Source organism: Symphodus melops, assembly GCF_947650265.1.
Source record: "Symphodus melops genome assembly, chromosome: 5".
Taxonomy (NCBI): Eukaryota; Metazoa; Chordata; class Actinopteri; order Labriformes; family Labridae; genus Symphodus; species Symphodus melops.
This window is the reverse complement of record NC_136695.1, coordinates 20,828,637-20,853,083: the sequence shown is the minus strand read 5'-3', so window position 1 is coordinate 20,853,083 and position 24,447 is coordinate 20,828,637. Positions and strand designations below refer to the sequence as shown.

The following is a 24,447-nucleotide window of genomic DNA, read 5'->3' as shown; positions in this document are numbered from 1 at the left end:
AGGCTATGTTTTTATTTAATTGTTTGTATTTACCCAACCTGGTCATGAAAAAAGCTTACTGAGTTTCTACCATAAATGAAGCATATCATTTTGTAGTTATTAGGCATACTAATTGTTTTATATAGACCGTGTATATTGTGTTTTATCACTTTTAATATAATTAAAATCCTTATGTTAAGCAAGTTAATATAATGTAGGCCATGTTGTTGGTCCCAGTGTCACTATATCGCTAATATTTAACAGGACCAAAGGCTGCAGACTCCAGCCCTGCTGAGGAGCTGGCCCTCCAGGTCCATTATTGAGGGTGTAGCTGGAGGCAGCTCCTCATCTGAACATTTTGGCAGGTAGTCACAATTACAGACATGTTGAATTTAAGAATAAGATAATATAAAAACAAACATTTTTTCAAACCGTTTAATTTTATTATCAAAGTTACACACATGCATCATAATTTACAGTAGGACACATATTACAGACGTGGACACTTGTTTATGTACTTCTGAGACACTGATATTCATGGTGGTGCTTTATGTGTCTTTATAACTTCAGAGAGAGGCACAAACTCTGTCCATCATTGACGGATTTCTGTTGCACAAAAAGATGATTTCTTTCTTTCCTTCTTCTGTTTGGCCTGATGAGAAAGAAAACCAGTTGTAGTTAATGAAATCACAAACTTACATACTTTTAGGTTATTTTAGAGAGCAAAACATCCAGAGTCTCAACACTTACTCTGTGGGTGCTGTAGCCAGTGGCGGTCCATGTAATAAAGGTAACAGCTTTCAAACTCTTTCTCGCTGTAGTTTGGCACCGACACTGGGATGAATGGATCCATGTTGTCAAACCCCGTCTGATGAGCGAAGGACAGAGACAATTATACATTAAGCATTTTCATCCATAAACATATCACAACATGTATTACCAACATTTAGATATACTGAATGAATAACTGAATATATCACTTTACTACTGTTCTTATATATACAGATATTAACCTATAGAAAGGGATGGAAACATGCATAATATTACTGATCTTGCATATATTAGAGGAGCTTTATTCCATGCATTCAGTATAATGAGGGCGATCAACAACCCGTCTTTCACTGTTTGACTGTTGTCCATGTTTGTAAAAATGGCAGAATGATAATGAAAGATTGATCATACGGATGGATCTTTGGATCTATGAATCTTTTAACATGCAGACATCACATGAATACAACCACTAAAAATGTTACTACGGCAACACAATCTCACGGTGTAATGCTGCAAACTGATAAAGCTTCAGGCGTAAAACTACATGAACAGAGAAGACAGAATGGGAACAAAACTGACACATGAATAGTGTGAGGTTGCTGTTCTGCAAACACTTTGCTTGTTATGTTAAACAACCCGCTTAGCACAGAATGAAAGAAACGATACAGAAAACAAAGGCTGAGTCGTCCTTAGTTGATAAATGCAGCGCATAACCTGTGCACTTGTAATACACTGGATATAACTGGCTGTTTTGTTGATGTTGAGATGCTTAGAATAAACAGAATAACTCTGGTCTCTCGGGCAGGTTTGCAGTTTCCTGACTAAAGACCAGGGTTCGAATAAAGAAGGAAAAGGTTAATGTGTTGTCAAAGCTCGAGGGAAAGTTTTGCCTTCGATTATTAAGTAGAAAAAGATGACTTCTGACCTCTCCCAGCAGCTCTTGAGGCAAATATTCAGATCTTGAAGTGTAGAGAGACCCCGTCTGAGACAGAGTTGTGATGATGGCGCCTCCCGTCTGAGTCAGAGAGTGAACGTTATTAAAAAAAATAAATCAATCTAAAACATTCTCATAAAGCTTTAAGCGTTATCGCCTCGAGTGTTTCCTGCTCACCCAGTCATTTCTCATCAGTTTCCTCAGGTTATAGACTAAAGTGAGCTCTTCAGGATCCACCTGATGGACACAAAGAGAGAAATACTAGTGTTACTAACTGAAGATTTCGATGAGTATAAAAGAACTGTCACTGTGTTTCCTTACAGCACTCTTATCCTCCTTCTTGATGGTGGATTTTCCCCACAGGGCGTTGACACCGTCCACAGCCACGGCCAGGCGGAAATCTGACTCCGGCTGCCCGCTCTGCAGCCTCAGCTCCTTCATCACCGCCCCCACAACGTCACTGCTGCTCTTCACACGAGATATGCCCTGCAGGGGAGAAACACCAACATAAGCCTGAAGACAACATCCAGCACAGTGAGAGAGCTTCTTCACTCACGTTATCCTACAAAGTCTGGTACAGAGTCTCACAGAGAACTCCAGTAAATGTGAGAGAAAGCTGTACGGAGCCTTCAGTGGCTCCAGATGGAGCCGTTTGAACAAAATGATTGACTCAATTTAATTATCACTTGAGTCAGTTTGACTGGAGCTTATAATTTTAAGTCTGGAATGTAAAGAATCTGAAAGTATGACATTAGCCGGCTCCTCGTTTATGCATTAAGCAAATAACTAAAGAATAAAACACACATGATGATTTGCATTGTGCTCAATACAGATCCCACATTATGACAGATGATAAAAAGGGGGGAATAAAACTAGAAAACTAACATTTTTAAGATTCAGTTTTCCCTTTGAACTTTCTGGAACTGAGGAATGTTAACTGATACCACAATTATGTACTACAAAATCTAACTGAGCTGTTTTTCTGTGGTCTAGTGTCGGACTAACATGCACCATTCTCACATTTTAAGCCTGTTTACAACTAAAATGTCGATGAAGATGCCTCAGCGGGAGGTTAAAATGTTTATTTTCTTCAGTGTATAGCATGAAGTGACAACGACTTACGTTTCATTTTTTTCGACCATGTTGGTAAAAGACTCATGACCTTGATTCCGTCTCTCTTTTAATTTGCTGACAAAAGGCTGCAAATCAATATCAGACCTGATAAAAGCCTTCGACAACCTCCCGGTAACTCCAACAGTGACCTAAAGTAAGTTTGAATGACAAGTCTGACGAAAGTCATTTTGAAGTTCTCGAGTCTCAAATATTTGGATAATTATAAGGAAAATGGTGCAGTGGAATATAAAAGTGAAAAAGCTAATAAGAACTCAGAGACTCTTTTCTGCATTTGTCAGAAAGTGTGCTCCAGAAATACTGTGTGGATCCACCACCTGCCCAGGCTAGAGATCAATAAGCACAGGCCAGGTAAGGATGTCAGAATGAAACTTTAAAGACTCCTTCAGGGGAGGTTGGTGGGACAGGAGGTAATTAAGGGAAACAGATAGAAAATAGAACTGAAAATGTCTGACCAGAGAGAAATCACTCACATCCACAATGAGGATAAATAAAAACCGTTTCTGTTCTTGAAAATTCTAAAGGTATTTTCTGTCACAATGAGATAGACAGAGGGCAGGATATCTAAACAAAGACTCACCTGATCCACCAGCTCTGCTAGCGAGCTTCCCTCCTCAGTGGACTCTCTCTTGGTCCACACGTAGCGCTGTTTGGTCTTAATCTGGGACAGAAACCGCTCAGTCTCATTTAGTGTGCAGTGTCAGAGACAGTTTTATACACCATGTTCATTTTGTTTCATGAAAAAAAAAAAAATCTACTTACTTATTTCAATACTACACTTTGGTCAATTTAATGCTAGCATGAATCATGTTCATCGATATGTTCGAGAACATTCTTTAGAGAAAGACTGTTTATTAGAGCTTATACTTTGCTTTTTTAACAAAAACCCAATGTAAACACACGGTAATCACATGTTAATACTTACCATATAAGGCATCCTTTTTATACAGATATTGCATGAATAACTACCATTCATTGTATTTGCCTGCTCTGGAGCAGTGACTGATTGAGCGATTAAATTACTCCTTCCCCACTAAATTCAACTCATTTCAACAAAATGTTCCCTTCAATCATAAACACTGTGCATACTCCTTCTCTTACAGCGCTACATTTTGCTTGACAGTGGTTTATTTTCATCGGCATGTGAGCACAGTGAGGACACAAACCAGGCTTATTTAAAGTCTTACTCATGGGATAAATACGTTAACTTCTCTCTAACCGAATTTGAATGGATTTTGAAGACTCTGGCAGGTACATTGTATAATTATGTTTACCTTTGAAAGAAAGGGCTCATTGGTGGTTCTGAAGTTGCGTAACCATTCGGTGGCTTGTAACGGCTGATCAAAGCGAGAGGAGTTAAAAGACGAGGGCAGCAGCTCTTTACAGTTCTTCACCCAGACATGAGCTGTGAAACAACACAGACAAGAAGTTAGCCCTTCCTGTACTCGTGTAGGCTCCGCTTTGAGTCAGCCGCTCACTTCATTTGTCTCACCATCTGGAACGTGCAGAACCAGCCATCCCTGTGTGTAGCAGAAGTGGACGGTGTGACAGAGAGACATCGTCTTCCCGCTGCCCTTTAACCCATCTGAGCCACTTGATAAGGTTAACAACGGGATTATTCAGAGGCATCAAAAGAAGAGAAGTCGGTCTTTGTGCGTTTGTCGGTGAGTGTTCAAAAGGATACAGAATAAATATCGCACAGGAGGTTTGCTGATGTCTGTTTTCTTCAGGTAATCAATGACCTCAAGAGCAGGCTGCCTCACCATCATACAGGCTTCATTAAATGTCTTCACCTGAAATCAGACATGGAAGACATTTGAATACTGTAATGGAATAAACCAGCAAAAAAAAATAATCATCAATAGTTTAAGTAGGTTAAAATAAAAAGAATTGAAAACTATGGCATAAGCACTGACCTGTTGTTGAAAGCGCCGAGGGAGGCCATGAGGGAACACAGTGTGGATGTGTGCAGAGGGCAGAGTGTAATACTGTCCAATCTGACTCTCAGACTGGCATGCCTGCCAAAAGACAAACACTGAGCTCATAGCCTTACATCACACAATATGTTTACACTGCCACCACGAAGAAAGACAAGAATATTTGGACGGGTTAAGTCGGATCTACTTACCGGATCATTCTCTCGTGTTCTAAAAACTGAGAAGGGCTCTGGTTCTGACTCTACAGCCAGAGCCTCCTGCTGCTGCCCACATCCACTGGTATGAAGGGACCTGGCATGCGGAACCTGCAAAAAGTTGAATCTGGTGTAAAGGTTCGAATTGGTTCTCTGAAAAACGAATCACAGTGATATGGTGGAGCAGAGGAGGTTGGTTGTCATAAGCAGGCGTTACCATGACAGTGGAAGCATTTTGGCTTCCCCAAGACAGAAAATGAAAGACAAAAACTGTGTGCAAATGTTACAACAATACAGAGAACTTGACAAACAGCAAAACCAACATGATGCAGCATTTAATCGACAGCCCAATGAGAAGCTCTGATCACCTCCAGATTCTCTTCAAATAAATCGTGAGAGAATCGTATCGTGAGTTGAGTGAATCAATACATCCCTAAATGTGAAGCACCCAATGTGAACAACTCTGAAAATGTACATATTATGTTTATGTAAAATTTCTGATAAGTTTATGGATGATTCTGACAAACGCTTGCTGTTCCGATGATCTGTTATTTTTGTCTTTCAGTTGGATTTATTTATGATGTAATTGATGTATTTTTGTATTTCTATGTTTGGCTGCTCATTGTCTGATGAGCAGCTTGTGTTTTTTATTTTTAATGTCAATGAGTTTCCCTTCTTGGTTAAATAATAATAATAATAATAATAATAATAATAATAATAATAAATGTGTCTTTAAATTGATTTGCATAATAAGCAAATGTTTAAACATTAATGACAGTATTACAAAAAAAATAGTTTACTGACATGTGCACTAAATACACACCGGATATTTATTTGAACAATTCATTTAAAGGATTAAAGTATTAACGTTAAAGTACAGTGTTTAAATGACTGATAGCACTGGTCCTACCGCTTGCCGTAGTCTGAAGGACAGTCTGTGAAGAGCCATTATCTGGAGGAAGGAAGACGACTTCAATTAGTTTAGTATTTCAGGGATTGTAAGTTCCCAGGTAGCATGAAACATGCACAATATGTAGAGTCCTGTAACCTTGCGTAAACACTGAGCTAACTGCTAGCAGGGGCAAATCGCACACATACGTAACTTACAGGCAATATGATTGGAGAAAATAAAGCGGTTTACTTCATTTAATATCCAGGGACGAGGGTTTCAGGTTTAAGATTCAATTGATGACACACGTCTCCGGAAAAGCTTTTTTAAAAGTGGCTACCGTGAAAATCTCCAGACGAAGTCAATGTGCCAGGTCTGTCATGGACATCGCCATCATGTAGCGCAGAGCAGGAAGTGACGTACTCCATCGCAAGTCTTACAAGCCAATGAGGTGATGTCACACGAGCCAGGCCACACCAACAAACAGAGCAGAATTAGACCTCAGATCTTGATCAAACAAATTATTATCAGGAGTTTCACATATTGCTTCTGCAACAAAAATGAATACAGATGAGCAGCTGTACCACACTGTAAATTTGTTTTAGTCATAAACAACTGAAAAACTACTTTTATAAACGTATAGTTAGTAGTAGTTTAGAAAGATACCGTTTACTTCTGTAAAGGTCATATTCTCTGCAACATGCACCAAGCTCACTTCATATCTTAAAATGCCAGTAAACTCATGTAGTTTCATTTTCAGAAGCCTTATATGTTTAGCTAGTCTATTTACTCCACTCTACATCCCGTCCTTGTGTTTAATACTCACTTATAACTCCATTCAGATTCACTTGCTTTTTAATGTTTCTGTTTGAAATGCATTTTCATATATTTGTCACTCGTTTATTACAGGTATATTTAAACACACTTCACACTACAGTATGTTCTGTGTGCAGTAAAATTCAATGAGATAAGACACTCCTTTAACCCAGAATGGGGAAATTTACAGTATTTGCTGCTGTAATTATAGAAAAAAGGAAGATTGCCAACAAAACTTGCATTACTTTTATTTGAAATAAAAAAAAGTCATCCCATGCTCCAAATATGCAATTTGGTTTATCCTGCTTAAATACATTTTAAATTTATTCCCTGAATATGCAACAACTAACCTTTTTATCTGTTATTGGGTAATTGGAATAGCAACAAATCCTTGGCAAAGGGAGGGGGAGGGGTCAGAGGGGTGTCTCAAATACTGAGTTATGTCGCAGCAGGCTGTTAGAAAATTGGCCTTTTAATTTAGAATTTCTCATTTTCTCATTTACTTTAATTATGACTTGAAGTTTGTTTGATTTATGTACAACTAAAGGGAGAAAATTATGAATATGTGTTACTTTGTAAAGTCAAGAAAATTATTTGAGTATGACTTCTGTATGATGTTAATCGTAGATCGGAATAATGGATACAGAAAGGGTAAGTAAATGTATTTTATTTATTTATTTCCTGTCAGTGTGCATACTTCGTGCCACCCTTAGCCTACATTTTGTCCGGATACGCCCCTGTTAATAACAGTGTATTTTATTTTATTTTTTAAATAATAATAATAAAAAAAACGCTCAACATCTTATTGGGCTTCTATTTTCACTTCAATGTTATAGCCTATTGTTATTTGCTGTTAGGTAAATGCCTATTCTACAATATTATGATCTTGATGTATTTAGTGTTATTCATACAGCATAAGGGGGGAAATCATTGGTTTAAGTTGTGGATCAATATTTTCTGTAACAGATAAAAAGCTATTTTATATTAAGTTATTGACAAGTCCTAAACCCACTATGCCCCCTTCCTCCCACAATATAGTAAACTGAGTCCCATATCACAAGAAGAGTCACAACTTTTGAAAAAGCTCCCCAAATCCTTCCAGGAGCTAACTTTAGCCAAGTCGTCGCCATTTTATTAAACGTCTAAATCGCCCTCCCCAATCGGCTATTATGAACCGCAATGAGATCCTGTGCTGTGTTCACCGTTTATCTCCTCCTCTGGCCACATGAAAATGGCCACGCAATTGCATTCCCGCACATCCTACAGACCCCTGCGCGCTGTCAGCCTGAAGCTCCGCACGCACGCACGCACGCTGCTGCTGCAGTTGCGATGACCCCGTCTTACTGACACGTTAACAGCCCGTGTGCATGTACGTATGGGAGCACAATCCGAGCCATTATTGCTGGCGGGAGAGAGACGTAACTTTCCCCGAGAGAAGAAGTGGGCAAATAAGATCTAGTGTTACCAGTCCGCCACCTAGCTGCGGAGACGCGCCGATGAAGATCTGTCGACTGTATGATTATGAAAACACCCGCGCCAATGTTGTTTCACAGTGGGCTCCGCGCTCCGATGGGATTAAAAACTCGGTTTTAGGAGGTGTTTTAACCTCCGCTGGCCTTACTTATGCAATCAAAGCAACATCTAATGCACCAAAAGCTCCGGATCGCTGCTGGCGCTAAGAGGATAGCAGGACAGCAACACCTTAACCCTCCTGCCTAAACGCAGTTGGCTACGGGACGCGCTCTCGGGTAAGTAGCCTACGTAGCCTTATTTCAGATTTTCATGGCAGCCTGTATTAATATGTGCAGAGGCCTGTCATCTTCATCAGCGATCTCACAGCACTGGAGGTTAGTGAGATTTTTCTGTGCATCCGCTTTGCTGCTAATTTTATCCCTTGTTGCTGAGTGTGTTTCTCCGTGCATGGTGATATTTCTTATTTCAGTGTTGCTGACACCAGCAGAAGAAGAAGAAGGGCTGGCAGAGGACAGATAGAGGGAAAAAAAAAAAAGGTGGATCGGGTCTAATTCACATCACAAACACCACAAGCAAGCACATCTTGACGCTACGTCGCACATCACTTCCATGTTGAGTTTGGATTTGCATCGATCTCTGTTTGCTTTAGGATGCTTAAAATGTGGGGTTATTGAAATATGGAGACGGAGTGACGACAACAGCAACACGTGCATGTGTGTATAATTTGTAAGTGCGACAGTATCAGGCGGCTAGTGGTTTTCAGAGGTGCGCAAAGTCATTATTAAGAAGGAAGCCCCCTGTTCACGTCCTCAGTAAACCTGTGATAGGTCGCTCCAGTGCCGTAATACCCCCACTGCCCATACTGTATCTACAGTAGCAACATCAGTCAGCCTACGCAGCTGCGACCTGGGTACACAATGTACGACCAACACACTTCTAAATGTGAGAGAAGTGTGTGTGTGTGCGTGTGAGAAACTTCCCAGCGTGCGTAAAGTACAGCTGCATTGACAATGTGACTCTTCACGCTTCAATATTTTGAGATGCCATCACAGCAAACTTCATATCCAGCTGTGGGCTTGCTGTGCTTGTGCTGTTGTCAGGCAGATGATGATGATGATGATGATGATGATGATGATGGTGTTGTAGTTATTGATGATAACTACACCGTCATGGATTGGTGATGATGGCTGGAAATATGGTGGGCCATTATCTTGATTTAATCGTCACCTCAGCGCTGCCAAGGAACCACACTGACTCTAGTGTCAAGACCACCCATCATCCTGTCACTGGAAATAGCTCCTCGTCTAACGTTGGAATAATTTTGAGTTATGTCTGAGAGGTATAGCTCGGGAGAGTATAAAAAGCTATTAGTATGCACTTTGACTGATGTTGAATGGGCTTGCCCTTTTTAGTTTGAAAACCTGCCACTCTTACTCTCTTCTCATAGTCACTTTGCTCAAGCAGACTGAAACTGATGTGAGTCAGTATTCTTCTCAGGCCCGTATCCTCTTCACGTTGCTCCTTTTAGTAAATGCAAGGTTTCTAGGTCAGAGGTCATGAAAGAGGATTCAGTACCACTTTTCCCTTCCTGATACATGGACTGTGTTGTCTGATACAGAGTATCTCTGCTGGTCTTGTTTGATGAACACAATAACAATTGAGAATAATTCTTTTTATTTATTTGCAAAAACACTGGTTAGGGTCTATAGCTTTACATAGCACATAACACTACTGCTAGCCTCACATTGGTTATTTATTTATTTCTGTTGGGGTTTTTTTTACGAGCATGATAATTGACCTCAATTGAATTTCGGGGCTAATTTGTTATGGTATTGGATCAGTGCTTTGAATGGCATACTTGCCTAACAATACATTTTCGGCAGAATTAGAGGCATGTACTAATGAAGATGTCTATACTATATCCACACATAATATAAGTCTTGATGTCGTGAGCGAGTAGCATCAGTTTTTGAAGGGCCACTGTCCTTCCTTATACTCATTTTATTGTAAAGAGGTTTGGCCTTGGAAAATGCTTCGCAAAAATGGTTACATAACAGCAGTTACTGGAACAGATGTTGATTTGAGCTCAGTATGATTCAAGGAAAGGGTTTGGGTGTGGAGGGACCAAAAGGCAGGCGAGATAGCTCTGTGAGCTCTTTAATGAAAACATTAAATGAGATGCTTCTCGAAGTTAAAGGGGGCAGCTCAGTGCGTTTAGAGACTATTTCACAAGAGAAGCTCTCAGGAGAGAGATGCATGAATGCCTGGCAGGGTGTGTTTTATTAGAAAATGGATGAGAGTCTGCTTTAATGAGAGACGGTTTAATGAGGGAAGAGTGACAGAAGATGATGCTCCTGTTAGATATGTTTGGTAATAACTAAGATGCACGCAGCATGAGTGAGAGTAAATGTTCTCTCTGGTAAGACAAATGTTTTTTTAGGGTGTGCTTCTCGTTGTAATGTCACATTAAAAGTCAATTTACAATGGGGTCAACGAAAAGCTTTCTTGACTAAGAGGAAGCAAAGGGAGGAGGAGGAATTTGCACTCCTTTCCAAAAATAAGTTTTACCCTTTCCTACGGATTTGTGTTACCACTACTGAAAGGGGGAGGAGGAGAACTGTCGGATCATGAATGGAGGGATTTAGGTTTGAGAGGAGGAAAAGAACGAAGAGGAGGAGGAAATATGGTTCTGATTAACATGGATACAGTGTATGAGTTGACCATTTTACTGTGTGGTCTACAGAGAGAGAGAGAGAGGGAGAGAGAGAGAACGTGGATGGGACTAATAGAGAATGCATGCAAAAGCTTTCTGCCAAACATGAAAAGTGGAGGGGGGTTTTTTTTCAGAGAGAAAAGAAAGTACAGCAGAGGGAAGGGTGGGTGGAGAAGTGCTTGTGGGAGTAGCTGAGAACAGAAGGCGCACAGACAGTGGGGAGAGGAGGGGAGGAGACTGGATCAAGTGTTTGAATTAGTCAGGAACTGATTGATTGATATATCGATTGAAAGGGGGAGACGCAGAGTAAGGATTAGAACGTAAGTAAAAGCGTTGAGGTTTAGGGACTGTTTGCTGTCTTTGACAGTTGCCATTTTTTTTATTGAAGAATAAAAGTAATTCTTCTCCAGTTAGTGTCAACATTCTGGGAATCGGCGGCGTTGATGGGCCCCCTGGGTTTTCTGTATGATGAGATTCTCTCTGTGGACACAGACTTTAGCACCTCTCTACAGCTGCCTGCAGGAAGGGGACTTTCCCTTCAATTCCTGTACTGCTACTACTTAGCATCTGAGCTCACTGAAATGACTAATCACTGGACTTTCTGTCTCTTTGTCTGTGTCTGTCTGTCTTTCCTTTTTCTTTCTGTCTTGCTCAGTTCAAGCCTAAAGGACAAGAGAGAGAGATCTTCCTTCGCTGGAGAAAGGACTAATTGTTTATGGACTGTTACAGGATATTCTTAAAATCTCTCAACTAACACCTTCATCCAGCTGTTTTCCCCAGACCTAGCCAAATCCCCCGAGTCATTTAAAAGTGTTTAATACTGGAAACCCAAAAGCGTTGTACTGCTCCCCCCTAACTTCTCTGATGGACCAGAGAGTGAAGGGGGGAACCCCTCCAACCACAAACTCCACTCTGGACCCTAACTCTGCACCTGCAGACTCTAAAAGAGATGAAGTGGCCGAGAAAAAGAGGGGAGGTGAGGGGGAGAATGGAGATGTTGAGGAAAAGGAGGAAGAAAAACGAGGAGCAGGAAAAAAGAGGGACGGAGACAAGGGGGCAGTGCTGGAGTTGCTCATCGAGGGGCGCTGTGGAAGTGCGGGGCAGCAACAGCTTCAGATCTCCAGTAGAGAGACAAGCTGCCCAGAGGGAAACGTACGAGTCCGGATCGGACTTGAGGCCAAACGCACAAAGAAACCACCCAAGATCTTGGAGAGCTACGTCTGCAAACCGACTTTCCGGACCTATCAAAGACAAGGCAGGGGGATACCGCTGAGGGGGGATGGAGAAGGAGGAGTGGTCCAGCAGAGTAAAACCAGCTCTGTTCCAGACAAGGCAACCAGAGATCAACGCTCAGGCTCAGATGCTGCCCAGACCACATCAAAACAAACTGCGTCTGCTGCTTCGCCACCACCTGCATTATCATCAGCTTTGCCATCGCAGCCACTGACGTTATCATCAGCATTACCTACAGCTTCCACACCTACCACAACCAGTCAAGGAGCCAAGTCTGCCAAACAGGTAAGTTCAATATAAGGGCAGTTTTCCTCTCTCTCTCTCTCTCTCTCTCTCTCTCTCTCTCTCTCTCTCCCCTACTCTCTCTCTCTCACACACACACACACACACACACCATTTGTTTAAAACCTGCTGTAAGATAAAGTGAGTTTATCGTGGAGAAGAGTTCAAGTCACTGAAGGTATGCATACATTATTAATGACAAATATGTGCTGTTGTTCTGTTTTGTTTTTATGCAGTTTACCACCAGACAGGGTTGCATGGTGCAACATTGCAGGGCTTTATGCTCAGTTGTAATAAGGTCAAATGAGTTATTGTCTCAATAGTGAAACCTAAGCAGCCTATTTAAACAAACAAACCTATAAATAGGACAAGAGCACAGCAACCACTTGGAGCTATTACAGACATTGGTCCATCAGTCCCTATGACAATCACCCAAGAGGAAGCTTATTGCTTTAGCTGCACAAACACCACTCAGGCTGCAGCATACCAAAATTACAGGACAAGTACGAAATGTCAAGCCTTCTCATCTGTATTAGTGGCAATTTATAGCTACCAATAGCACAGCTTGCTCTCTCTCTCCCTCTCTCACTCTCTCTCTCTCACTCTCTCTCTCTCTCTCTCTCTCTCTCTCTCTCTCTCCCAGCGTTCTGACTCTGCTTGGCTCTCTATATCAGTCCCTCTTCTATTTTTACTTCCCCTCTTTTCTCTCTTTACCTGCTCTCATTTATCTTTCACTCCCCCTCTGTCCATGTCCCACTCCCTTTCGCTCCCTTTCTCGCCTTTGTATTTCTCCTTGTATTTCAGTGTCAACCCCATTCCTGTTTCCACCACCTCACTCTCTCCTTCTTCTGAGTATGCCCTCCTTTCTCTGCCTGATTGACTCATTTTGTCTCCACTCTCTCTTTTAATGAGTGGACAGAAACAAAAGCATTTAGGGTTATTGTCTCGTCCCCATTGTCTTGTACAGTTGTCAAAAGCAAACTAATGGACATCCAAGCAATTGTTGGCTATGACCGAGATTCTGTGTTTGCATTCTGCAGGTTCCTGTCAAGCTGGGGGATAAGACTGAGGTAAATTCAAATCGCTCGTCTGAGAGAGTGAAGAAAGAGAAGCTCTCTGGTGTCAATGGCCTGTCTGTTCCAACAGGGTATAAACCCTGTCCATCAACAGTTGACCAGACAACTTCAAATACTCCTTCAAGCACATGCATCAAAGTCCTGTCTGAACCAGAAGCCAAAAGTGAGGGAAAGACCTCCAAGAAACACAATGGTTTGGTACAAACATCAAAACAAAAGGGATTATCCAATGGTAAAGGCTCTGCTGACATCCTTTGCACTTCTGAATCGTCAAAAATCAAAGTTGGAAAACCCAGCAGCTCTCCCTCCATTTCTTCTGTGGACACTCTGACAAGGCATCCAGTTTCCAACTGCTCCCTTAAAGAACCTAGCCTGTCCAATAAGAGTGGGCCAGACTCTCCTTTTTCCTTGGTCACCCCAAAACCCCAGTCCTCCTCTTCTGCGGAGCCCTCCTCTGCCCAATCCCAAGTGCAGGATCCCTCGTTAAAGCCCTCACCTGAAAAAAAGAGAGAAAAAGACAAGAAAGCACGGAAAGAGAGGAGGAGAGACAAAAAGTCAAAACGAGATAAATTGGAAGCGAAAGGTGAAAGCAGACAGGAAGAAGGCAAGAAGAAAAAGAAGGAGAAGGGGAAGGACGGGAAATCGAGACATGGTAAACTAAAGGATGAAAGACGTAAGACTGACGACTCATGGAGAGATGAACTAAAGGTTCAAAGAGGACAGGTTGAGAACAAGAGGGATACGCTCAGCCCAGAAAGGGAAAACAAAGAAGAAGATATTGTCAAATGTGGAGAAACAGTTGTCAGTGGTAAAATAGATACAAACTGTAAATTAGTGAATTCAGGTAGACATGATGAGATAAACAAAGCAGATGACAGTTTCAAGCCAGTTAAACAAGCTGAGGCAGCAACATGTGACACTGGTAAATCAAAAGAACAAGATGTCTTAAGACATATAACTGTGTCTCCAAGCCAACCCTTCTCTTGTGCGCCTCTGCCCAATTCTGCAGCCCGTACCTCTGTTTCCCCCCCTTCTTCCCCACGAGAGCAGGACAGCCGACCGCTCAAGAAACGCAAAGCCAGGCGGCCCAGCTGGACCAAGCTGGTGCATCGAGCCCAGAGAGTGGAAAATCAAGAAGGCTCTTCAGATTCCCAGCATAATTCGTTACTAAATTTCCCCCAGAACCCCAAGACGTTGCTTTCTGCCAAAGCCACTATTCAGCAGACTGATGAGTCACACCAAGGATCCTCTAGCTCTTCAACAAGCAGCTCCTTTCCTTCCAAACCTCTTTCCCCAAAGCATAGTCCCCTAACATCAGACCCTAGCCCTCCTGCTCCTAGATGCCCAGTAACTTCTGCTAGGAAAAGGGGCCGCCCTAAATCGCAGAGCTCTAACTTAGATGAACCTCCGCCTAGACTATCTCCAAACACTTTTCCAACTGAGCTGCCTCTTCTGGGTTATGATGGTATCCAAAAAGCCCCTGTGCTGGAGCCAAGTTCCATACTGCAGTGTGCCACTCAGTCTATATCCAGCCCCAAGAAGCGTGGCCGTCCACCAAAACGACCTCTACTCGAGGACCAAAGTGAAGATGCACTGATTTGCACTGATGATAGGGACAGAAGTAAAGATTTTCATCCTCCTGACAAAGGGAACAGGCAGCTAAAGATCAGGAGGTTGATTAATGAGATGAAGAAAAGAAAGAAGAGGAGACTACACAAAGAAATGCTGTCTGGGTATGTTAGAAAGGAGGGAAGTGTGGCAGCAGATGGGGGGACCTCTGCGAGAATGTGTAAATCGATTGAGGCAACAACAGTACACACGCTCTCAGCCCTGTCCTCCTCCTTTGGGAGTAAGCTAGGCCCTCAGATCAATGTGAGCAAGAGAGGGACCATCTATATGGGCAAGAGGAGAGGACGAAAACCTAAAGCCCAAACAAATACAACACCCCAATTCAGCTCTAAAAACTCCACTCAGTCATCTCAGTTCACCAATCCCTCCGAAACATCTCTTTTCTCCAACCAACTCAACTCGCACCCATTTCCCTCCCCATCTCTTACCCACTCCAGTGGGGCCCAGAGTCCTTATAGTGAAGGCAGCCTCACAGAACCAGCATCCTCCCTTCTTTTCCCCCATCCATTTTCCCTCCCTTCCCCATCTTCCTCCTGTACCTCACCTCGTCCTCCCTCATCCTCATCCCTCTCTCCCTTTGTGAAGAGGAGTTGTCCGTGTCAGGGGAGGCATCACTTCCCCTTCCACCAGTCTTCTTGTAAGCTCTACTGTCCCACCCCTCCACTGCATCACACTCCTGGCTCCCCTGGCCACCTGAAAGAGGCCATCCCCTCTCCAAGGAGTGAGTCACACAGTGAAGAGACGCTGCCAAGTGATAGTGGAATTGGGACGGACAACAACAGTGTTTCTGAGCGAGGAGAGATGCGGGGAACTCTGGGCTTGCTCAGGTTGGGCCAGGGCTCAGGAGTGATTCTGGGGGGCCAAAGGCATCCCTCCTCTGTTGTGGATCGCCCTTCTTCGGTTTCATCATCCCTCGCTCACGCACCAAGACCAACAAACCCAATCACCAATGCAAGTACTATGGAGCACCACAGGCACAGGCACAGGCGTAGGGATTACGACTGCTCACCTTCTTGTACTTGCATGTGCCCATGCCCCTGCCCAGGACACAATAAATGCACTCACTCCGACTTTTATCCTTGTCTTGGGCATAATGCACTGAAGCGACAGAAGAATAAACATAAAAAGAAGCACCAGCAGCTGCACATGCCCGATCCAGAGTTTCTGGCGGAACTAGAAGATCTAATTGGGCAGTTCGGCGAAGTCCATATTGGACGGCGAGGTTGGGCAAGGATGGGACTTTCACAGGGCTTTGATGGGAGTGGGAGCTCTGCTGGAGGAAGACGTCATCACTCCTCCTCGCATTCTCTCCGCTCCAACATCTTCAGGATCAATCTGAATGGCTTCTATTCGCCTCACCCTTCATCCTACCCTGCGAATCATTCTTTCTCGCCCCACCCTTTCTACCCCTGCCAGCCTGTGCATTGCAATAGGAAGACGGACCGCAGGCAATGTGGTTGCCCCTCAAAATTCCAGGACACCGTTGAAAATATGGGCTACTACAGCAGCTATCCCCCAACCACAGCCCTTTACCACCACCTCCCCAGCTCCTACCCTCTTTCCTCCCCACATCAATACACCTCCCATCAGCCCCATCATGCCCATTTCTTCCTCAACCCCGCCAGATTCCACAGGCGGAGGAGCAGGTTGCTGAGGGAGGGAGCTTTAGGGGGAGAGGTTGATGGAGATGTAGAAAGAGGCAGTGGAGGAGGGCAACACCTCGGCTCAGGGTTCACATCCAACCTGGTGTGTGGCTGTGGGAGAAGTGAACACAAACACAAGCATAAGCACCGACACAGGCACTGCGAGCGAGACATGGATGACGAGGAGGATTTGCATGAGGATGAAGAGGAAGGTGGAGTGGAAAGAGAGGGGATGGTCAGTTCGAAGGCAAAGTCAGGGTTCATTTTGGGGCAAGGGGACGGAGGCGGGAAAAGGCCAAGAGGAATAGGGAGGATGCTGTCTAAAGAATCGCCTTGGTTATGTGACAAGAGAAAGGATTCTACTGCTGTCACATCAGCATCTTCAGCGGAGAGGTACAAAAACACATCACTTACCTCACTGGGTCTTGGTTCCTCTCACCTTTCTTCCTTTGGAGGAGGCTGGGGCGGCATAAGTCAGAGCTGGACAAAATTTGGGGGCCTGGGAAGGGCAGGATTTGGAAACTCAGATCCAACATGGAGGGGCTTAGCTGGGGAGAAACATAAAGGCCGACTGATCGAATCAGACGGAGAGGATGAAACTAGCGAGGACATTCAAGAGTCAGATATGTATAGGAAATCACCATCCCCAACACACACCAACCTTTTTACCACCGCTGTCATGGCATCAGGGGGGAGAGGTCTGAGGAGCGGATTGGTCGGTCAGAATCCAGGATGGGCAGACAGGTCATGGATAAGAGATCAGCCGGTGTGGTCAGAGAGGAGAGAAACAGGTGAGCAAGTGTGAATGGTTTTATAATACAAGTGTACTTGGTGACTCAGTGTGAGGCTGCGTCAACATTGGTGGCGATATTGGTGCAAATGGTCGAGCTAATGCGGTCATGCTGGTGTTGGCAAAAATCTCCTGAAAAATCCTGTAACGTTAAATTGGCAGCGAATATGTTCAACAAAAGAAGAATACATAGAATTAAAATAGTTTAAGAAATCTTGAACCAAAGTGTGAATATGCTTTCAATTACAGTGTGTGTGTGTGTGTGTGTGTGTGTGTGTGTGTGTGTGAAAGACCGTGACATAGAGCGTAAAGCGCTTTGACTGATCAAAATACTGGAAAAGAGCAATATCAGTGCAGCCTTTAACCAGTGATGATAGAAATGAATCCAGAAATACTCGAATCACAACAGCTAGCTAAGTTAAAGTGTTATGCTAATGGATCCTTTACTTGCAACAGCATGACAGATTTTTATATTTACACAATTTGGAGATGAGATCTAGGCGTCAATAGTTTGCCAGAAAATGTGACAGCCTTGATTTTCCTCAGGTGTTGAGCCACACATCAAGCCTGGAGGAATTTTGAGAGGAAATCTGACTCTGTTCTTTTTATAGCCAAATTCAGTCCCCCTCTGCCGTGCAAGGAACATGCCATTCACACACACCAACTATGCAAACACTCAGCAACCACTTTATGTTGGAAGTTATTAAAAGTGTTATAGAAGGAGGGCAACATCTTGATGGTAATCTTTGAAATCTTCCCCGGTCTGCAGTGAACCACATGCTGTTACAGGCTGGGGCTACTCAGAGAACACAGTCATTAGTAAACCACCAGATTGGCTATTTAAAGCCTGGCCTATCCTTCACTGCTGGCCAACGGGGCCTATTTGACTTGGAAAAATCCAATAAGGAAAGAGTGGTCAGTCTTGTCAGGGGCTGTGGAAAATGGAACAAAAAGATAGATGACCACAGCAGAGATTGATGAAGGATTGCATGGAGGTCAGAATTTGGGCAAAGAGAGCTTGTGAGGGGAAAATGTTGTTTTTGAAAGGGTGGAATACATTTGACATCAGCTCATCATCTAACTAAACCCACATGTCTTTTAAGAACTAGATGCTAGCACAGCACACTCTTTCTCTCTGTCGTTCTTTACTCAGCGTTTAGAGACAGTTTTCCACATTAACTGCAAAAACAGTTTATGCGCAGGGTGCCTACATTTGCACGCTCATATAAAAAGTATGCACTCTCCACAGTGTTCGTATCCATTCTTGTGGTTATTTGCTTGCCTGTGTGTGTGTGTGTGTGTGTGTATGTGTGTGTGTGTGTGTGTGTGCATAAATCACTTCTAAATGCATTTCCCAGAAGTGATCTGGTCAGAGGAAATGTTGTGACTCACCTTATCTGTGGCCCATCCGCATGACTCAGCCAAGACTGGCCTCACCTCACACCTCCTGCTGGCTCAATCACTGATCCACATCTGTCTCATTTCCTCTCCGCCACTTACACCCCTCCTCAACCCCTCCCTCCCTCCCTCCCTCTCTCTCTGTCTCAATGACTGAAGGTTTACAAGGTGACTCAAGAAGCCGGGGGCAGCAAAAAAGCGTGCCAACTCCAGACAGTATGGCAGGGAAAAACAAAAGAGGGCCAGGACGTCCAAGAAAGCACCCACTGCCCTCCACTGTATCCTCCCCCATGCACTTATCTGCAGCACCCTCCATGTCATCGGCCAACCTCATGCCAGGACACAGCCACAACAGAGATGGGATAGAAGTGGGAAGGAAAAAAGAAGAAAGAAGGCCAGAGAAAGATGGAGAGAGCGAGGCACTGCAGCAGGTGACAGAGTTGGAGCTGCAGGCCAAGCGGAAGAGAGGACGAAAGAGAAAGTATGGTGACTCTCCCTGTCATCAGAGGTAAACAACCACAACTGTTTTATGTAGTAGCTGAGCTGGTTGACTTAAACATCGAATACAACCACTCAAAACTGCTAAATTAACCGATCGTTTTCAGCACTGTGTGCTAAACCAGTGCCTTTTCTCTCTTTCTTTTTTTCTCTCTATCGTTCTATCTCTCTTTATGCTTTCCTTTTAGTGTCGCTGAGGACAAACCCGGGTGTGACACCCCTCCTGAATGTTTCAGCCAATCAGAGGTCGACCAGGCCCCATCCCAACCAGTTACCATCCAAAGAGAGGAGCGAGAAGATTTTCCTCCCAGGAAGACGTTTCTGAGGGCAGGTCTATACTCTGATGATTACAAAACTACAGAGTGAGTCAAGGGAAATTCTGCACAAATGGTTTTTACTTTGTTGGCTTGTCAGATTTTTATTTGTTTGACATGTGTTTTTTTTCTAGTCCCCCCTCCCTGGCCCAGAACTCATACAGAGAGAGTATGGAATACACCCCAGAGGAGCGTGAATACAGCCTTCTTCCTGCTCCAATCCATGTTGGTGAGTACAGTATACAGTAGTAAGAAGCTGCAAACAGTGTTGCAGCTTGCTGCAGCTGTGATAGGTCATCTAAGCGCCCTCTGTGTCTGACAGGGAAGTACCTTAGACTGAAGCGGATTCATTTCCAGCTACCTTATGATGTCATGTGGCTGTGGGAGCACGATAAGGTAAAGTAGATCTCCAAAAGTAATAATCGGAAGGTTCGACTGTCAAACTGAATCATTCATGAAAACTTTTGTTGTCGCAGCTTGAAAAGCAGCCTGCCGTCCCACTAAAGAGGAAGAGGCGTTACTGTGAGTTACCAGTACTGTTTATGTTTACACAGCAGCCATTTTCCTCTGATGTCATAGTCAGGGTGAGAAGTTCAAATGCTGTTATACTGATGAGCTACACGACGGCAGCAGTGGAGAGTTTTCTAGGAAAGAGAAGCTTTCTACTTACTGTTATAAGTTCATTGCCTCCAGATTGTGCAGGGAGGGAGACAGAGGATACGAGTCTACTTAGAGAAGTAAATCTAATGTAAGTTAACAAAACGCTTTCTAGGAAGTGCTTGATTTCTCGGATGAGCTGTTTTCTATATAAATGTGCTGATTTTCTTTGAACTATGCACAGTTGTCTTTTGGGTAACTCATTTTTCCAGAAGTGGTCAAATGATAATCATTGTTGAGTGCCCTTTATTCATAAACTTTTATAACTTGGAACGCAGCAGTGGAACGTCACATTTGCATTTGAGCTCCCCACCCTGTGTGAGAGGAAGACGGCTGCTTTGTTAATATGGTGAACGAGATGTGTTATTTTCAGGTTTACCAGATGGATTAGATCAATGTTCTCACACAGTCTTATCTCTTTGTCTCTCTCTGTTTATATCAGGCCGGCTAAAGGAAAGGTCTTCCTCCTCTCACCAGACAGAGGTGCGCACACGTTCTTATCGGTTGTGTCTCTGCAGTGAAGAAAGCAGCTTCAATAACTATAACATCTTTTGTACTTTTTAGGAGGAGAGCTCAAGTGAAATCACCAGTCTGTTTCCTCACCTCGACATGGAGCCTCTGAGCAGCACTGAGAGGTATTGAAAAAAACAAACAAAGTTATTCGCATTTCAAAACAAACGACCCGACACATTGCAAGTGATCTGATGCTGTGTGAATGTTTCTCCAGGAGTTTTGTGGTGAAGCAGCACGTGTTCCTCATGAGGAACTTGGAGCTGGTGAGAGACCGACAGATCCGACTGAGGATAGAGAGGGAGAGGGGAAGAGATCCGGAGGGAGAGGAGCGGGACTGTCCACGTCTGTCCTGTGATGGAGCCAATGTGGAAGACAGCCACATCAAGTCAGGTCCATGAAGCAAGTGTGTGTGTTAGTTTTCGTTTCTGTAGGTGTTTGTGAATGATTTTGTGTTTGTGGTTGAACTCCTTACATTTTCATTTTTTTACTGTATATCTGTGTACATCTCTTCTGGTGCTTTGTGTCGTGTCTTTTAACTGAATGTGTGCATGTGTGTGTGTGTGTGTGTGTGTGCGTGTGTGTGCTCTGCTTACAGTCCTCATGTTTGGCCTGTCTTTCCATATCATACTCAGGAGCACCAAATAAGTGTTTTTCCAACCACAGAATATCAGGCTGAAGAAATGTTTCCCTATTTCTGCCATCCTCTGCTGCTGTCCAAGAACCTAGCAGGAATTGACTTTCTCCATTAGCAGTCAAACCACCGTTTCCATCAAAGACTCCCTCACTGATTGCAGATAGAAATCAAGGGTGGAAAAAAGGCATAATTACTGACATCTCTGCGAAAGACATGATGCGCTGCTTTCACTCGGCTCCACAACGCCTTCACTAACATTGAGAATACTGTTTGACTTCTGACCCTCAGATCAGCAAGTGGGGGTGGAGGTGACGGTTATCAGCAGTGACCCCCACCATCAGAGTCAGGACACCTCCAGCTCACTCACTGCCAGCCCCTGTGTGAGTCAACCAATGCACCCATGCAGAAAATGAAAGGAAAACAAAAAAAAGTGTTTCTATTAAGACTGCAAATTTCAAGAAGGAGACAAATCTGCTTATGTAATTATCTGAGCATACTTTATCTCTACAGTCCACCAAAACCCAGAATAGACCAGAGGGGGAGGAGGGAGAGGAAGAAAAGCGAGGGGAGGAAGAGGTCTGCAGCAGAGAACAGAGGAGGAAGCGTCTGAATGATTTACTTTTAACCCTGCAGCATTAATAAGCTAACGGAGAAGGGTAAGTCGAGCAACATATTGTTTGCCTTTGAGAAGTATGCATAGTTTGGTTGATTGTATCTCATTCCTATGCAGGTGGGACCACTCTGAAGAAAGGACAAGGCCTACCGCTAGACAGATGGTCAGGAAGTGATGTCACAACACTGCTCTTAACAGTGGCACTGCCTCAGAGAACAAGAGAGAAAAAAGAGGGAGACAAGAACAGGAGAATTATGGAGGCTGCAAAAGCAAGAAAGACATCCTGCACACGGACAGATGAGCGTGTTGAACCTATTGCTCTGAAGGGCATCACACCAAGGATGAAACCATGGCAACACATCCTTTGTCCAAACGGCGAGGGATGATGAGAGATAGACTGTCCCGGATGAAAAAAGAAAGAAACAGACCAGCTGAAAGGAATTTGCACTAGTGCTGGAGGAACAAGCACACTAAAGACTGTATGTATGCTGAGTGGACTCAGTTTAAAAAACACACAAGCATACACTTTGATTGCTCTTACTTCGGCACCTTAAGTAAACTGGAAAAGACACAACTTTGCTTGGAAAGTGGACATATATGGTACTCAGCATTTCAGCTCTGAAGTTTCCAAGAGACAAGGAGTTCACCAAAATATACCCGGGAGAACAAAAATGTAGCCCTAAGTAGGTCAGGATTGAACCCTCGTTTAATTGTTAAGCTTTCAAAGTCACACTGCACCTTTGGGAAAATGACACGAGGAGGAGTGAACCAGTTAAAAAGCTGTTGAGACAGTGTTAGGGGGGTTTTTCTTCACTTTACCAAGACAGTGTCTGCTATGTACCAGTGAATAGGCTGGGGAGGGAGAGAGGGGGGTGGGCTTAGTGATAGGAATTTTGGCATTGCTACAAGAGAATTTCTAATGAGGTTTTAAGAAAGAAGTTATTTTTGAAAAAAATCTAACAGCTTGAGTACTATCTGCTAAAGAAATAGACAACGTATATTCATGAGAGGAATGTTTATTGACTATTTTCAGTATTGCTTCTTTAAGAAGGGGTTTTAAAAAAAGTGTTTTGTTTACTTCGGACTGCCTTTGAGAATGTTTCGCTCTTTGCTCTGGAGCATTGACAATCAGAATGTCCTTGGTGTGTCGGGGGGGGGGGGGGGGGGGGGACCGGAGAGGAAAGGGAATGTAAAGTAGAATTAATTTGCCCTAAATGCTCTGTAGAAGTGCCATGTTGTTGTTGTGTACGTAACAAAGCGAACTCATGCAGTCTTTTAAAGCAATATCTCCTCTGATAAGGACTATATAAAGACTTCCTCTGTTGTGGTTTTTTTTTTTTTTTTTTATAGATGTGAATATTCGAGGATTGGACGTTATTTTTATGTACAGTTGCATAGTAGGTTGTTCTCCTATAAGAAGCATTGGGCTAATCCAGTGGAAGTCAGCATAAGCGTTTAGTTTCATGTGAATGTAAATAGAGAGCGAGACCTGTTTTCCTTCTATCAGCAGTAGCGTGTAAAATGACGATCATAAATGTCAATATTATCGCAAATGTACTTTTAACATCATATCAAGCCTGTCATTTTACTAACTTTTTTTTTTTTTACAGATAATGAAGCTGACCAATATTTCAGTCATTTCTCTTTGAAATTGACTATGATTGTATAGGATTTTTTTTGTAGGATAATGTAACCTGTTTCTTTTTTTAGCTGAGCGTACCTTTTGTTTTTATATTGGTCAGACAATCAGTGACAGTGACTTAGCTTTTTTCCAGTGTAAAAACTTCTGCTCTCTATCAGTAGTGTGGCTTCAAATAACGAGGCGAGAAAGTGCAATTTCTTTGACTGTTTACATACTGCATGTATATTTTTCCTCTTTACTTTTTTTAACTAAGAGCACTACATTATTGCCAGTGGATGATTAACTTTATAGCAAAGGTACACATAAAGAGTTATTTATCTAGTTTGCATGAAATGTAACCTTTACCTGTTGCCTCTGATAACGTGCTTCTGAAAAACAAAACATCAAAAATGGATATAACCCAACACCATAGAATGTCAGATCAAACTTTTTGCCTCTATAACCACAATAATAAAAGCATTTTATGTCTACTAGTGCTAAACCCTGCGGACTCTTCATTTAGCAGTGTCCAGGCTTAATTTTGCTTTGCGTGTGTGTGTGTGTGTGTGTGTGTGTGTGTGTGTGTTTTGGAGGTTACTGCAGTGGTTTTAATTAGCTTCAGCAAACAGTGCTATCTAGTGGTATTAGATTGTATATCTGGCACTGTGTCCACCACAATGACCCACAATGAAGGACACTTTCAAAGGAA

General features: G+C 43.1%; 2 protein-coding genes across 8 annotated transcripts; one reads left to right on the top strand and one right to left on the bottom strand.

Moving 5' to 3' along the window:
- Window positions 1-400: 400 nt before the first annotated feature.
- Window positions 401-6,269, bottom strand: dap3 (death associated protein 3). 3 transcript variants are annotated; one of them, XM_079344572.1, is made up of 13 exons: window positions 6,176-6,269; window positions 5,857-5,898; window positions 4,944-5,057; window positions 4,732-4,833; window positions 4,500-4,608; window positions 4,308-4,400; window positions 4,090-4,220; window positions 3,396-3,476; window positions 2,006-2,170; window positions 1,862-1,921; window positions 1,676-1,765; window positions 730-847; window positions 401-631 (listed from the first exon to the last, which is right to left on the bottom strand). In XM_079344572.1, exons 2-13 carry the CDS (start codon window positions 5,893-5,895, stop codon window positions 546-548), a joined length of 1,188 nt encoding a protein of 395 aa, XP_079200698.1. In that variant the 5' UTR covers window positions 5,896-5,898; window positions 6,176-6,269; the 3' UTR covers window positions 401-545. The 3 variants fall into 3 exon arrangements, with proteins under 3 accessions (XP_079200698.1, XP_079200696.1, XP_079200697.1); XM_079344570.1 differs by having other exon boundaries at window positions 6,054-6,265; XM_079344571.1 differs by having other exon boundaries at window positions 6,088-6,265.
- A 1,169-nt stretch (window positions 6,270-7,438) lies between these two features.
- LOC306824420 (histone-lysine N-methyltransferase ASH1L-like) lies at window positions 7,439-24,229 on the top strand. Of its 5 annotated transcripts, XM_079344556.1 has the most exons (14): window positions 7,444-8,399; window positions 11,493-12,355; window positions 13,393-17,491; window positions 19,048-19,396; window positions 19,575-19,748; window positions 19,835-19,929; window positions 20,023-20,096; window positions 20,177-20,222; window positions 20,800-20,840; window positions 20,922-20,992; window positions 21,085-21,260; window positions 21,793-21,884; window positions 22,015-22,160; window positions 22,235-24,229. In XM_079344556.1, exons 2-13 carry the CDS (start codon window positions 11,702-11,704, stop codon window positions 22,141-22,143), a joined length of 6,000 nt encoding a protein of 1,999 aa, XP_079200682.1. In that variant the 5' UTR covers window positions 7,444-8,399; window positions 11,493-11,701; the 3' UTR covers window positions 22,144-22,160; window positions 22,235-24,229. The 5 variants fall into 5 exon arrangements, with proteins under 5 accessions (XP_079200686.1, XP_079200684.1, XP_079200683.1 ...); XM_079344558.1 differs by lacking the exons at window positions 22,015-22,160; window positions 22,235-24,229 and having other exon boundaries at window positions 7,442-8,399; window positions 21,085-21,269; XM_079344557.1 differs by lacking the exons at window positions 22,015-22,160; window positions 22,235-24,229 and having other exon boundaries at window positions 7,442-8,399; window positions 21,085-21,273.
- The last annotated feature ends 218 nt before the right edge of the window (window positions 24,230-24,447 follow it).

What these genes read in the sequence shown, in the direction of transcription:
- dap3 (XM_079344572.1), bottom strand. Translation starts at nt 5,895, where the DNA reads ATGGCTCTTCACAGACTGTCCTTCAGACTACGGCAAGCG. An exon ending in GAACACGAGAGAATGATCCG is followed by an intron (nt 4,834 to 4,943) that starts GTAAGTAGATCC and finishes GTCTTTTGGCAG; the next exon opens with GCATGCCAGTCTGAGAGTCA. An exon ending in AGAAGGAGGATAAGAGTGCT is followed by an intron (nt 1,922 to 2,005) that starts GTAAGGAAACAC and finishes TGTGTCCATCAG; the next exon opens with GTGGATCCTGAAGAGCTCAC.
- LOC306824420 (XM_079344556.1), top strand. Translation starts at nt 11,702, where the DNA reads ATGGACCAGAGAGTGAAGGGGGGAACCCCTCCAACCACAAACTCCACT. An exon ending in TCCTGCTCCAATCCATGTTG is followed by an intron (nt 19,930 to 20,022) that starts GTGAGTACAGTA and finishes TGTGTCTGACAG; the next exon opens with GGAAGTACCTTAGACTGAAG. An exon ending in CCTCCTCTCACCAGACAGAG is followed by an intron (nt 20,841 to 20,921) that starts GTGCGCACACGT and finishes TGTACTTTTTAG; the next exon opens with GAGGAGAGCTCAAGTGAAAT.